Source organism: Sinohyriopsis cumingii, chromosome 3, assembly GCF_028554795.1.
Source record: "Sinohyriopsis cumingii isolate HCF-2022 chromosome 3, ASM2855479v2, whole genome shotgun sequence".
Lineage (NCBI taxonomy): Eukaryota > Metazoa > Mollusca > Bivalvia > Unionida > Unionidae > Sinohyriopsis > Sinohyriopsis cumingii.
This window is the reverse complement of record NC_142963.1, coordinates 113,971,336-113,986,395: the sequence shown is the minus strand read 5'-3', so window position 1 is coordinate 113,986,395 and position 15,060 is coordinate 113,971,336. Positions and strand designations below refer to the sequence as shown.

Genomic DNA, 15,060 nt, shown 5'->3' with positions numbered 1-15,060 from the left:
TGACTGTAACATGTAGCATGTATAAAAGGTAATAAATGCTGGTTTGAACTCATCTACAACTATCCCTGGGGCACTTTCTATATAAAATTGTCATAGAGACAATTAAAAGGAAAAGAGGTTGGTAAAAACAAACACCATTTCACATAATTTACTTAATTGGCTGACAATAACTAGCAAGATGTGTTAAACCCTTTAAAGACTGCTGTTGGGAAGCCCATTGTGCTGATTTGCATAGGTAAAGTCCACAAAGCAGAACAACCCATTAATTTGTTTAAGTTACAGGTAAATCAAAGAGATACTAGATGCATGTTGAAGAACAAACATTTTTATACATTGTTGCCTTGAATAACACTGTTTAAGGCATCTGCATTAAAGATTATTGGCAAGTTTGTGAACAGTGACAATGTTTCATTGAAGTTGATTTTACTCTATATATAAAACACAAATCATGATTCAAAATAGTGTGATTCATGTTTGAAGGTGCTTCAATAAGCAGTAAGCTAAGCAAGCAAAGCCCTGCAAATATAAATTTCAGAACTTCTGGCTGACTGAGCTTGACTTTCTGAGGCACAGCAGCAATGGGGAGCATTGAATGCATACAGCATATCAGTGTAAGCCATTTTGATATCCATCTAAATAGGAGCACCACCCTTATGTAACATATCAGAAATGTTATTATTTTTTGTTATCTTACAGAACTATTGAGAGTAAAGCTGTACCGATGCCACTTTTTGCCAATTATGCTGATACCACTTATAGCCGATTATTAAAATTGCCAATATAGATTATGAGACTGATTATTTCATTATTATTTGTTTTATAACAATGACTTGCTCAGAAACATAAACCTGCTTAGTGTATAACAATCAACTTGATCTTACAGTAGATCTCCCCAGGAAGGTTCTGGCCAAACTGTATCTTCTCTATCCCTGTCCAGAATGACTCCTCCTTTATGACTGGCTCTTGTCAGGGGAGATTTGAGAAAGAAAGAATCTAAACCTTTGAGTTTGGAGAGAACTGCACAAGCCAGGAGGCCCTCCACTTTGAAGGCTTATGAGGGAAAGTTGTGTGTATTAAAGGACTTGTCAGAGTCAGACTTTTTTCCTCTGGCTTTACAAGGTCTATGGTCTTCAGCTAGGTAATAGAATAGAGCAAAAACAAGTTTTGTAAAATTCAACATTTAGTCCATTTCCCTCAAATACAAAGTGAAAATTTAAGAAGAACTTACAGTATTATGAATTAAATCCCAAATAGTCCAAAACATTTTATCACCAGTCGTACTGAATAAAGTTCTAATTAAATTCCAGTGGTATTCAAAATAAGATTTAGCACTGAAGGTGTTGATGTGCCTGTAATGGCCTGTGACATGATGATGTGACAACAGTTTTCAAGTGAAGCACAGCAATATCATCCAAGATGTCTGAATTCACTAAAATTCCAAGTTAATGTCTTTAGCCAAGATGAGTACTTTGTATTGCCAGTGAATAAATAATTTGAGTCAATAAATTCCAATCCAAATTAAATACTGAACATGACAATAAGACTCATTTATACTTCAGAAGTTATTGCAGGAATAATTTTTCCAGTAAACAAGATTATTAAACCCTTGACTTGGCCTAGGTCACAATTAATACTTTCTGAAAAATAACCTATTACTTAATGGAAACTTCCATTCTAGAAGATTCTGTTGCTAAAATTATAATATAGAATGTGGTAAACATCTAGGTAGGCTTTAAGGATGTTCATGGGGGGAATTCCAGTTACCATGACCAAGACCCTAATAAATATGTTTCCTTCCATTGATAATGATCCTAGTATTGAACCCATACTCATAGAGAAATATTGACTATGTATTATTTGTTTACAAAATGATGGGGACCGATCTGGTGGCCTAGTGGTTAGAGCATCTGCCTCAGATGCGGGAGGTCATGGGTTTGATCCCTGGCTGAGTCATACCAAAGACTTACATTAAGAGGTTTGCGTTAGGACTGGTTGCCCTGGTGTCAGGATAATGTGACTGGGTGGGACATCATGCTACATGTCTGCGACATGATGCCTAGTGCTATTCATCACTATAAACTGCCACACTGCAGACATTGTAGCGATATGACTGAAAAATTGTTAAAGTTACGTTAAAAATCCAAATCACACACACACAAAATGATGGGCTCTAGTTAGGTACACAATGGACATGATCTTGGACAAGGTCAAACCCAAAATACAATTATATGTATGATCATGGAATAAAAACCAAACAACAATACAAATTAAATATACTTAACAAAATGTGAAAAATGTAATCCCATTTACAGTCAAAGGCTACCATTGCATGATATCTGACACATCTTGGAATCATGACTGTTGTTGTTGTTGTTGTTGGGGTTAATGCCATTTTTCAGCACACAAAAGGCTATACATGGCGGCCAGTATTAATGGTGGAGGAAGAACCCGGGAAAACCACGGGAAGAACCACCGACCCTCGAGAGGCTACTGGCAAGCTTTCTCACATACCCACATTGGCCGAATCCGAGACTCGAACCTACACAGACAGAGGTGAGATGGCAGTGACCCGTAACAAGAGCGCTTTAGACCACTTGGCCACTCAGGGCCCCAGAATCATGACTGAGGGAATATCAGTCATGGTAAGACCTACTGACCATTTTGACCTGAATAGACCCAAATCTCTCATCCTGTTTCCAAAATGGAATTGTTTTGGTTTTTGACATAGCTCAATTCAGATAAATTTGAGCCTTTAGCCAGAATCTGTTTGAAACTACCATCGTACAAGATATTTTTCCTGATAGCTTTAGCTTTGGCATTGAAGGTGAGCAAGTTACATGCCCTTTCAGTGGACCCAAACTGTCTTATGTTCAGATTGGATGGTTCTATGGTCCTCAAGATGCAACCAGGCTCTGTAGAGAAGAATAGGCTGCCATCACTGGGCAGTCAGAGAGCCATTATTTGCCTCCTGTTTTTGATACACATGTTGAAAGAAGCAAACATGCAAGATGTTGTCCACACCCACAAGCATTATGCATTACTTGAAGCACACAGAGAAAAGTTGTGGAACACGAAAATGACATTTTCCCAGTGAATGTCTGGAAAGAGAATATCAAGCCTTATCATCTTGGCTGAAGTGGGTTCTACACTTGATGTACTCTGAAGTCTCAGCAGATCAGAGCTGCCTCTTTAGGATTTCAGCTCATGAAATTAGAGTGATCTCAGTCTGCAAACCATAGATTTTAACATTTTGTTTTGATTTGAGACATAATTGAAGCCATTGGCTGACATGCGGAGTCAACCTTCTCAAATTTGTATCGTTTGGATTTAGTTTTGCAGAGACAAAATATAAATCTGGTGGGTCAAGTGGTTGCTGCCCAAATGGCCACCAGATCCAGTTAAAGTCAACACAGCCTCCTCACTGGCAGAGTCAGTGGTTTTACTGGATTTGCATCTAAAAATTCATCAGGAAGAAGAATTCAATAATCATCTTCTTAGCTGGGTATAGTTGTCATGAATCATGTGACCATTGCCTGTGTTGCTTTTAAGAGCAGGATATCTTTCAGATAGGGAATCCTGCCTTCTTCTTTGGAAAGATACCTGAGGTACAAGTAAGGATGCTCAGCATTACCTCCTCCAACTATCTGTTCTCCTAATATTAATGTGGTCTAGGAACATACATGTATTTGAAAAAGAAATAATATTTTTAAGTCAAGTTTGTTTATTTGGAGATACATATATGGTCACATTAGTTTAATTCCCTCCCAGCCTCCCTGCCATGTGAGCATCCTTCTTGATATAACTAACACCTTAAAACTTGCTGTATCTGGTAGCAGCAAGGGGAGGCAATGGACAAGAGCTATTGCCCGTTGTCTATAGATATGGACAGAAAGACAGTTTTCATCATTTTATGAATGTGGTAGGAAGCTTATATTCCAAATGTTAATGTGATTGGGTTGGTATTCTCAGAGAAACATAATTTACTTAAAACTGTTTTCTCCCTGCTAATTGTTTTTTATTTTCTTTCTCTGCTCTGTTGTTTTAATGACAAGGAGCAGGTAGTTAAATGAATACTCATGACTTCTAATATAATGTCTAGTTAATCCTAAATGGTGCTGATCTGTCATCCAATATGAAAACCACAGCAACCAGCTCGAAAATCTTGTCATTGCAAATTTTATTGAACAGAAAGTAATATTGATGCAGGGTTTTTTACCAGACAACTTCTTATGATATCTAGTCAGTCCTAAGTAAAAATTGTTCTGCTTGGACTTCCAGTATGGCTGCCAAAGAGGCCAACTTGAAAATCTGCTAGTACTCCTGATATCATATCAAAATGATGCTTCCTCTGAAAGACTTCTTATGATGTCTAGTTAATCCTAAAAGAAATAAATGCGGATTTGACATCCAGTATGGCCACCAATATGGCAGCCATCTTGAAAATATTGTTATCACTACTCGTTTGGAAGGGAAAGTCATATTGGGATTGGATTTTCACCAGAAGACTTCTTTATGATGTTATGTTGAACCTAAATGAAAATGGTGCCCTCTAGACATCCAGTATGGCCACCACAGCACCCACTACTCCATCTGAATGAATGATCATATCAACATGGGTTTTTTGCTTAAATCATTAACCCCTGGAGATGTTTGTAATTTGTGCATGAATGGGAGTAGGAAATGTATTTTGGGGGCTACTTTTGAATACATCCAAATACATGTTTCCAGAGATTTTTGAAGAGCCTGATGCCTGGTTGTGTTAGAAAAATTGTTTTTCATTGGCTTAATTTTCCTTGCACATGTGCAGAAGGGTAAAAGTTGGAGTTCTTTTTTGGGGGGTGTTTACTTATTGGACCCATCATTTTCATGTCCTGGAAATCTAAAGAAACAAGAAAAATCAGCAACATATATATAGTATCCTTTACTAGTTTTTGAAATTAAATCTGATTGAATTCCTTATATTTTCTAATGAGGAACTTATGTAGATCTTTTTTCCATTTTTCCAAAGTTCTCTGTGGCAATTGTATGTTTAGGAGAATTTTCAGGTCACACTATCTTTGCTTGTTTTTCCCCTTCTAATAAGAACATAAAATATTTAGCTTTTAATGGTTAAATGTGTGTCAGTTTTTTGTTCTGAAATGTATGATACTATTCAACTCTGCATGTGATTTATTAACAGTTGGACATTTTTGATTTGGCATCTTACTTAATGAAAGTAGATTAACTTTATGAAAGGAATATTGTACCTACTGTGTCTGAAAAACTTCTGACTACAGAATTGTTTTTCCAATTAAAGCTTTCTTAATTTAAGCAGATCCCAAATGAGGAAGTTCAAAATTTGATTTCATTGAATCTTTCACATCCTAAGGGACCCCATGATATGACCCATAGGTCACAGGAATGGTCATTACACAAAGTGATTGTCAGTTCATGGATTTAGCTACTAACAAAGATTTTTGTAATTAGTTCAGAGTGTGTCCCCTCATGTTTCAAGACTCCTGTAAAAAAAGCAATCAGATTAGTGCTGTTTCCTTTGTTTCACAACTTGTGTTACAGTGATTCACCTTGTGTTAGAGTGATTCACCTTGTGTTACAACTGTGATTCACCTTGTGTTACAGTGATTCACCTTGTGTTAGAGTCATTCACATTGTGTTACAGTGATTCATTCTTTCAGAAAAGTTTCAGTTCACTGGTCAGCACTACTACCATAATGCCATTATTAATGGAAGATGATGCGCTGCTTTGCACAACTTAACACCTGATACCTGTTGCCCATGGATTTTTTAAAATAAAATATTGCTGACCATGCAGGGTTACCAGTGGAATTTTTTTTTGTTTTTGTAGGAAATACTGCAACTATATCTAGTACTGATATGGTTCATGATGCCATGATTGACCATGTTATGGGGTTGCAGAGCAGTCGTTTTGTTTAGTATTGCTCGTTTTGCCCCCCTCTGTTGCAACAGTATCTAGTGTTGACATGCTTTTTGACATCAAAAGTTGGGTATGTTATTGGAGCTCGTGTCATGGGGCTTCAGAGCAATCATTTCATTTAGTACATTTTTTACTTTTATTATTTGTAATATTTTCATGGCTAGGCTCAATATATGTGACTATGAGAATTAGAGATATTATGAAAGTGAGGCCATCTACTGTGGATGGGATTCTTGTCTAGAGACACTAGTATACAAATTCTACATTTTCATATTTTGTATGGGGGAATAAGAAGTAAACATTAACATTTTTTGCAGAATTTGGAAGAAGAGAACTCAATTGATATCATTTTCTTAGTGAATATCATAATGAATAAACATAGGGTTGATCTATCATGTTTCTGAGTTTCAAAATATAATCATCTGTATTTCCTTCTCTCTCCAGCTCCACATTTTAAAACTTGCTTATGTTTCAAGAACTTAGTTATAAAGTGCTCAGATTAATTCTTTTTTATTTTTATTTTATTTTCACAGTGTGAATATTGACTAAAATTATCTATCATAATTTAATTCAAAATAATAATAATTATAATAATAATAATGCTTTATTTATAGAGGGTGACTCATTAGTCAAGGACTATTCTCCCTTGAGGCCATCTTATGGAGAGTATAACAATGCACATTATAGGAAAGATAGCAATAATTACTGTGTATTTTAACATGTTTAGTATTAAAATACTAAATTCCATTATCTATTAGAAACACATATATGCTCATGATATCCTTTCTTATATACTGTAATATATTCAGCATATATTACTTGCAGTGGAAGCTTGTTCCATAGAACTGTACCATGGTATTTGAAGCTCTTTTTAAATTATTCTGTTCTTGGTTTTGGTGCTAGAAGGTTTCCATGTGATATTGATCTGAACTGGTACTGTGTTGAAAATGCCTGACTAAATCCTGAAGATACTCTGGTGCAGTTCCATAAAGACATTTATATACAAGAACTCCCTTGTGAAAATCTATCCTTTCATATATTGTAAACCATTTGAGTTCTGTAAACAATGCTTTTGAGGGACGATCAATAGATGCATCTAAAATTATGCATGCTGTTCGTTCTGAAAGTTTATCCTGTCAAGCTGAAATTTACCACAGTTTCCCCATACATTTGAACAACAATCCATTGTTGGAAGAATATATGACTTGTAGTATAGATTGTGAGTTTCCATAGGTAAATATTTATTGATTCTGCTGAGTAGAGCATTTTTGGATGACACTGTTTTGCAAAGCTTATCAATATGGTCATCCCATTGTAAATTGGTATCTACAGAAACACCTACAAGCTTTTAATGTTTGAAATTTTCTGATGGATGATTATTTATTGCAAGAGATATTTCTGGGTTCCCTAACTTGTGTAGCTTTTGTGATGTCCCCAAAATCATACATTTTGTTTTACCTTCATTAATTACCATCCTATTTTGTTGTGCCCAGTTTGAACTCTAGTAAGATCTGAGTTTAATCTATCTTGGATAACTTCAGTATCAGAACTAGATGTATACAAGGTTGCATGGTCTGCAAACAAATACATATTTGTGGGTTTATTATTTAATGGTTGATCATTGATATTAATAAGAAAGAGGAGAGGTCCCAAAACTGAGCCTTGAGGTTATTTTCCATTAGGTAATGTTTCTTTTTTTTTAGAAAATGCTAATTGTGATCTGAGGTCAAGTAGAGAACTATATGATCTTGTAATTGTGATGATTTGGTCATTCATGCTTTAACATCTAGCACTTTCAAGTTGTATTATATGTTGTGACCAGTAATTTTATTTATTTTGGGATGGAATATTTATTGTTCAAATTATTGAATTCAATTGATTATTTTCTCTGGAAATACAAAAGTGCTCAGATAAAATTCTTAAAGAGACATTCACTGGAATTTATACTGAATTAAAACCTGGAATTATATTATTGGGATTCAGCAAAGGACTGTTGACACATCAGCACTCCTTAAGCTATAACAGACATGTCGTTGCCTTCAGTTTTGGATTTCCTCAGGACGTTTACTGAATTTTATTGGACTTTAAATTACTAGGACTTGTGTCTGATCTAATTCTTGGATTATTTTAGATTATATTTGCAATATTGTAAGTTTTTTTTCTCATTTTAACTTTGTGTTCTGGGGAAATAAATATATTTGTTAAATTTTACAAAGCTTGTTGAGTTTCACTCTTTTCTGTTACTATTTTAAGAGATAGACTTGTAACACAGTGAACAGGGACACCATTTCAAGATGACTAAAATCCACCATACAAGCTGCTGCCATCAATACTTATATCTTAAACCACATAGTACATGAATGGCATTCACAGGACTGTGCTTCTTTTTCAGACAAGGTACCGCTGGCTACAACATTCGAAACAGCTCATTGGAGCATAAACTCTATGTTCCTGAAGGAATATCTCATCTGACTTGTCATTCAGTGTAAACCCATTTGAGTCAGCTCCAACCCATTGTATTAAATTTAGTGCATTCATGCATTTGTCATGTTCAGTTGAAATTTCATTATAAATTCTCATGATTTACAATGCAGAATGATATGCCTCTTTTACCCTACTTCTGTCACACTAGAGTACACTCTAATCATCTTGTGGGGTCCCTTATGGTATGAAAGGTTCATTGAAATTGGAATGTTAAATGGAACTTACCAAGTTGAAGATTGTTGATGATTTCGTTGAACCTGTATTACCCTTAGGGACCACACACCCACTAACCCTCCCTTTTTCTCATCTTGTATCATGTGACCTCTCTAAAGACTGACCAGTCTTGTGACCTATGTAACATCTCATGTAATCCCTAGGGTACTAAAGGTTCAATGAAATTATCATTACACATCAACTTCGTAAGTATTGTTTGCTGTGTCATATTTCAAATGTTCATTGAAACTGATTTATACAAATTGTGGTTTTGTGACAGTATTTCTTTAACTATAGACTGATATAAGTCCAAATAAGTATGCTTGTAAAATTATTTGTCTTCAGTAGTCCTTAGGTGCTCATCATAAATGAGTTGTCTGCTTCTAAATTCTTATGTTTTTATACATGTAGGTGTGGATTTGCCAATGGTGAAAATAGTAGTAGAAGGAGGAGTTAACACGATGAAAACAGTATTGGAATCTGTCACTGCAGATATTCCAGTGCTGGTATTAAAAGGAACTGGTCGAGCAGCAGACTTCATTGCTTATGGATATCACTTGCGAAAAAACATGTAAGTCTTACGTAGGTGATTGAATGGAAAGTGGGCAGGATTTAGTAAGTAAAATATTACTTTGCTGATTCAAAACATTCATTTGTTGACTGTATTACACAGACTGGTAGTGTGAGGCAACTGGGACAAGCTTTTGAGATATTTAATAGCAGCAATACATTAACCATTGCTGTTGAGTAGCTTATGCTTTTTTGTAAACAAAAACAACTGCCTGTTCGAATACATCCTCCCACAGAGTGGAGAATTGTCAGTATGACACAATACACTTATGCACTTGGCTTGTGGCATATGTAGAACTGTAGTCATTTTCAAGGATACCATGTTGTATGGACATTATGCCTAGATTGTCACAAGAGAAAATAGCTAGTAGCAAGTGTTAATCATGTTAGCATTCTCCCTTCTACAGTTAATTCAATTATTGGTGTTACATTATCCATTCTGTAGTTTAAAGTGCTTGCCTGTAACATTTTCTTCCTTTTGTAATTCAGTTTAATTCATTTCTTTAAGAGACATATAGAGTTACCACATATTTCTACTAATTAGAGGCTTGAGTACACCATCTTTTAAATATGCAGCTAAGGTACCTGTAACTCTTTGTGTTAAAAGGAATAACAGCACAACCTGCCTTGCATTCAAGGGCAGCAAGAAGCTTTTTTATTCTTCTTTCTCTCTCTCTCTATCAAAAGAATATTGTTGGTATTGTCATTGTTTCCATCAACACATTGTATATTAATAATGTCAGAGAAGAAATAAAATCAACTGTTATTGCATGTGTGTCTGCATTTATTTTTCCTCAGCTAAAGCTTGTAGTGAGAGAAAAGAAAAGAAAAAGACAGGTAAAATGGTTCCTAAAATTGTTTACATAGCATATACACAGGAGTGTACTTAGAATGCATTGCATTCAACCAGGTGAGTGTATGTGTGATACTTAAATATATTGTCATTATTTTAATAAAAAAATAAGAATGATGTCAGGACAATTTCTAATGCATTATGACCACAAGAAGGACCCTTGTGACACTCACCCAGATTGCGTCTATTCCTCAAAGTTCAAAATAGAAAAATTGTTGTGGAACTTGCAAATTATGGTTTCTCAAACATGGAATCAACCTGATTCCAGCCATACCTATTGCACAACAGAGGTAACAAAATGTTCCCTCCCCATCATTGTCAGAATTTTCAGATTTTTCTCTCACACACACTCCAAGGGGTGGGAGTGGTAAAAAAAAAACTGTGAGAGGCTTAGCTCAACAGCTTGGAACAATAATCCCATGTCCCAGCCTTTTATAGGACCAACTTCTTTATTGGTATGTAAGGACCCACTGGAAGAAGGAATGGACATCTGAGGAGTTGATTGCCTCCTCAAAAAGGAGATGTTGAACATTCCTCATGTTCAGGGCAACATGTTGCTCCCTCCCAAGAGGGAAGTAATGCACCACTCACCTTATTCCCCATGTATTGGGTTGCTTCCTTCCATTAGGGAGGTGGAGCACCACACAAGCATGTTGCTTCCTCCCATTAAGGAGGTGCATAACTGCAAAAACATGTTGCTCCCTCCTGATAGGGAGGTTAAGAATCACACAATTGTTGCTTCCTCCAGATAGAGAGGTGGAGGACTGCACATGCATGTTGCTTCCTCCCATTCAAGAGCTTGAGCACCACACATTCATGTCCAGAGAAGCTTGTTGCTCCCTCCCACACAGGAGGTGGTGCACCACTCGCAACATTTGCAAGGATAGTGTATTGTGCCCCTCAGAAGGGAGCACTGCACCCTTCTGAGTAATGAATCAGTTGAGGATGAAGTATTCTCTGATATCACTAAGTAGCCTTATGGTTATGGGATATGGTATGGACTATGTACATTCCTTCTACCATCCCATCCTGTGCAGGATTGGAAGTTTACAAACCAGGCTCAGAATAGGGAAAGGGAATGGATCGATATCTACCCCTTTCTTATTATCCCAACCAATCCTTATGGGATGTTGGGCCATTTATCTCAGGGTCATTGGTCCAGTATACCCCCATTGGCTACTGGACCATACCCACACAGCAGAGGCAATGATGTGGCTCATGTCCCACCATCACCTCCTCTCCAGGTCACTTCAGATTGGAAGGTTACAGGTGACACATCCTCCAGAGTAGGCAGACATTCCCATCTAACCACTCCTCACCACTCTGACAGGACTTGGCATAGAGTGTGCTGATGGTCTCTCTCATACCCAACCAATGCTGCATTCAGAGTTGATGATGATACCCTCTTTCTCCTCCTAGATTCCAAGAAGTTCAAGGTAGAAAGAAGCAGTGCCGCTGATGCCTCCTATCAGACTTACACCTTCATCTTGGTTGGATGACTAGGTTAAAATCTGGTCCTTTGATAAGGTGGTAAATGACTTATGTTCAAAACACCTTTTGAAAAATATTTCAGTGATGCAACCTTGACCAGACCTCTTTCTTCTTCATTCTTCCACAATCAAGAAAATTTCTCTGAAGTTTGCTGCAGACCAAAATGTTGCTTGACACTGTAGATCCCTTCCTCAATGTTGAGACCCCAGGCCTCTACTGCCATTTACCAGGTACATTCCCTGAAGTGGCCTACTAAACTTCTCCAGTTTGATGCTGGTTTGTCCAAAGTGGGTATTTTCAATGGGAGGCTGGGCACACCTTCCCATCAAAGTAATTGAAACCATGGAACAGAATGTCAGGTTACTTGTCGCCACAGCTTTGAATGCTGATATCATTGCAGCTACATCAACCCTCTCAGGCCATGCATCCTTATTCTAGTTGCTCTTGGTCAACCATCTTGAGAACAACTCCCTCTATCAAAGACCCCAATGTTCTTTCAACAGTTGAATCTGTTGAAATTGAGGGAGGAGGTGCACACCCTTTCTCAGAAAGGAGCAGTTGAGAGGATCCTCAATGATCAGTCTCCTGCATTCTGATCACGAATCTTCCTGGTTAGAGGAACCTTCCAAGATGGATACCACTTCCTCAATCCAGAATGCACTTCGTTCATCTGACTGGGGGATCTCCATAAACCTTCAGGACGCCTATTTACATATCCCAATATCTCCTCTGCACTGCAAATACCTCAGGTTTTGCCTTAGACCAGGTTCTGCTGTTGGTAATCTCTTCTGCACCCAGTCTTCACCTCTTTTATGGTAGCAGTAGTGGCATATCTCCAGTTACTGGGAACACTGATTCTCCAGTATTTTCACAATTGGTTGATCCATAATGTTCAGATTCAGTCCCTACATCAGAATCTGTTCCATTGTTGGTCCACTGTAGCTCAAGAAATTGAAACTCATTTGTATCATTGATGTCAGGTAGACACATACCCCCATTCACTTGTGTGAAGATCTGGAACCTCCTCTGTTGGGTCACTTTGAAAAAAATCACTTTCTTAATTTGCCACATTGCAGGGAAGCAGAACATTTTAATGGACAGTCTGTCCAGGTCAGGCAAAACAGTCCTTACAGAATGGACTCATCACTGATTTGTAACAGAGTCCCTTCCCTCACTAGTGGGAAAGCATCTGATAGATGTATTTGCCACCAGATTCAACAACAGACTTCCCTTTGACATCTCTCCAGTTCTGGACCAGAGAGCATGGGCAGTGGACTTGTTCAGCTTCCTGTCAGATTGTCTGTTTGTGTACACCTTTTCAACTTCTGACTGCTACCTCAAGTTCTGCAAAATTCAGAACTTCACTGTTCATATCATTCTCATAGTCCCACTGTGGCCTCAATGATCATGGTTCAACAATCTTCTAGACCTGTTGGTAGGTCAACCCAGGTCTTTTTCCCACATTGAATGAAATTTGACCAAACTTGACAAAAAGCATCCTGGCATGAAGACCTTTCCAGTTTGTACAAATGAGGACACTCTGCCATGTAATCTGGCCACTTGTAATAAAAACAGAACAAAACATTCAAAAACTTTTCATGAAAACATTGAATATAACTAGATCTTATTAGACAATGTATCCTAGCTTGAACATATTTCAGATTTGTACATAAGATGGTCAGATTTACATAGGGTTTTCACTGACATATTTCTTATGATATCTAGTTTGTCTTAAATGAAAATGATGCTCCACTGACATCCATTGTTGCTGCCATAAATGACATATAGAAATTCTTGTTGTTACTAATTCACCTGAATGGATGGATTTTATTGATTTAGGGTTTTCATCAAAAGATTTCTAACAGTGTCTAGTTTGCATTAAATAAAAATGATGCTGATCTTGCATCCAATATCACCAACACAGTGAATAATTTAGAAATTTTACTACTCTAGAAAATCAGATATAGTTTCGGCAGTATAAAGAAGAAATGGTCTTATTTGGAATTCCTGTAAATTCTTTTAGAACTGTAAAGTATTATTCCATTTTGGGGAAATTGTACTTTAAGTTATTGCTCTTTTTTTTGGCCTACAGCTGCATGTAATATACAGCAGAATCTAGGAAATGGAACTTCACTTTTTTAGGTAATTGATGTGAAACTTATAGCACATATTATGGTCATCATCAGAAAATATAAATCATTACTTGTCATGGTACTAAGACATTTTTCAGAAGGGTTATGCCCTTCCTTGACAAATCTCCATCATGGGATAGAGGCGGGATGTGGGAGGGGTGGCGATATATGTGAGTGAAGTGCTCATCATTCCTCACGTTTTTTCATTTGTTTCATCTGTTGCTGCAGTGTTGACAAATAAGGTAAAGGCATACAGAATTACCCATGTCTTTCTGTCACTCCAGTTATGTTTACATTTATGCAAGTTTTCAGGCACTGCAGTGGTGCAATTATGTTATTTTACATTTATTTACAAGTTGAAAGACTGACCTTTACCTTTTAGACCTTTATGCTGATGTAGATTTTAACATTTGAAATTTTTATTATTATTATTATTATTATTATTATTATCATTATTATTGAGAATAAGAGTTACATTTACATTAGAAATGATTGTATATTTTTATTTATGTTTATTTCCAGTAAGGAGAAAGACTTTCATGAAAAGTTGACAAAAAAGGCAGAAAATGTATTTCATTGGAAGGAAAAGGACAACAAGAAGGAACAAATTGAAGACTGTGTTAAACAATTGAAATATATACTTGCCAAGGAAAGATTGGTATATAATTTTCTGTGTGTGTGTGTGTGTGTGTGTGTGTGTGTATGCAAAGAGTTTGATGCATGGATGAAATCACTCTTACAGTAAATTCTTGAGATGTGACCTTCAGCGCTTTGTAGATTTGCACTTTACAATAAATCTGAGCACTAAAAATTCATTTTTTCATTGTAAAATTTTGGAATTTGTCTTTTTTGAAATATTTTAGCATTTCAGTTTGTTTATTTGCCAAAACGTTATTATTCCAGGCATACAAAAATTAGACATCTCAGTTTTTACTGGCTCCCATTAATAACCTCTAAACTGAAAATAAATAAATAAATCATTCCTAACAGCATCAGTGATGAGTTACTACCAGTGATTACTTTTTATCATTTGGCTGATTACTTTTTATCATTTGGCTGATTACTTTTTTTCATATTCTCAGGCATTACCTCTAGTATACTGAATATATCTGGTTATAAGACAGGTCCAATTGCAAATGGCATAGACCTTGATCTGCCATCACATAATACTCTGGCAGATCTGGGTTTGTGCTATTCTTTGACTGACTAGTGATAACAAATTCTGTTTCTCCAGATCAGCTGGCACATTATGCAGTGACAACTCTGGATCTTTGTGTAGGTTCCCATGGGTCATTTGTTCTATTTGTTCTACCTGATATTTCCAGGATTCTACTTCCACCAGCCATGTACAGCCTGTCATATGCTGAAAAAATGGAATTAAC

The 15,060-nt window shown here is 36.6% G+C and overlaps 1 protein-coding gene across 1 annotated transcript in view; it reads left to right on the top strand.

Moving 5' to 3' along the window:
- The window catches only part of LOC149803616 (transient receptor potential cation channel subfamily M member-like 2), a 166,660-nt gene that overhangs the window by 18,534 nt on the left and 133,066 nt on the right, over window positions 1-15,060 (top strand). Inside the window, exons 6-10 of the mRNA XM_089953965.1 lie at window positions 9,044-9,203; window positions 10,025-10,039; window positions 11,704-11,711; window positions 12,648-12,656; window positions 14,212-14,336. Of these exons, the coding sequence (XP_089810091.1) occupies window positions 9,044-9,203; window positions 10,025-10,039; window positions 11,704-11,711; window positions 12,648-12,656; window positions 14,212-14,336 (317 nt within the window). The remainder of the gene's footprint in view (window positions 1-9,043; window positions 9,204-10,024; window positions 10,040-11,703; window positions 11,712-12,647; window positions 12,657-14,211; window positions 14,337-15,060) is intronic.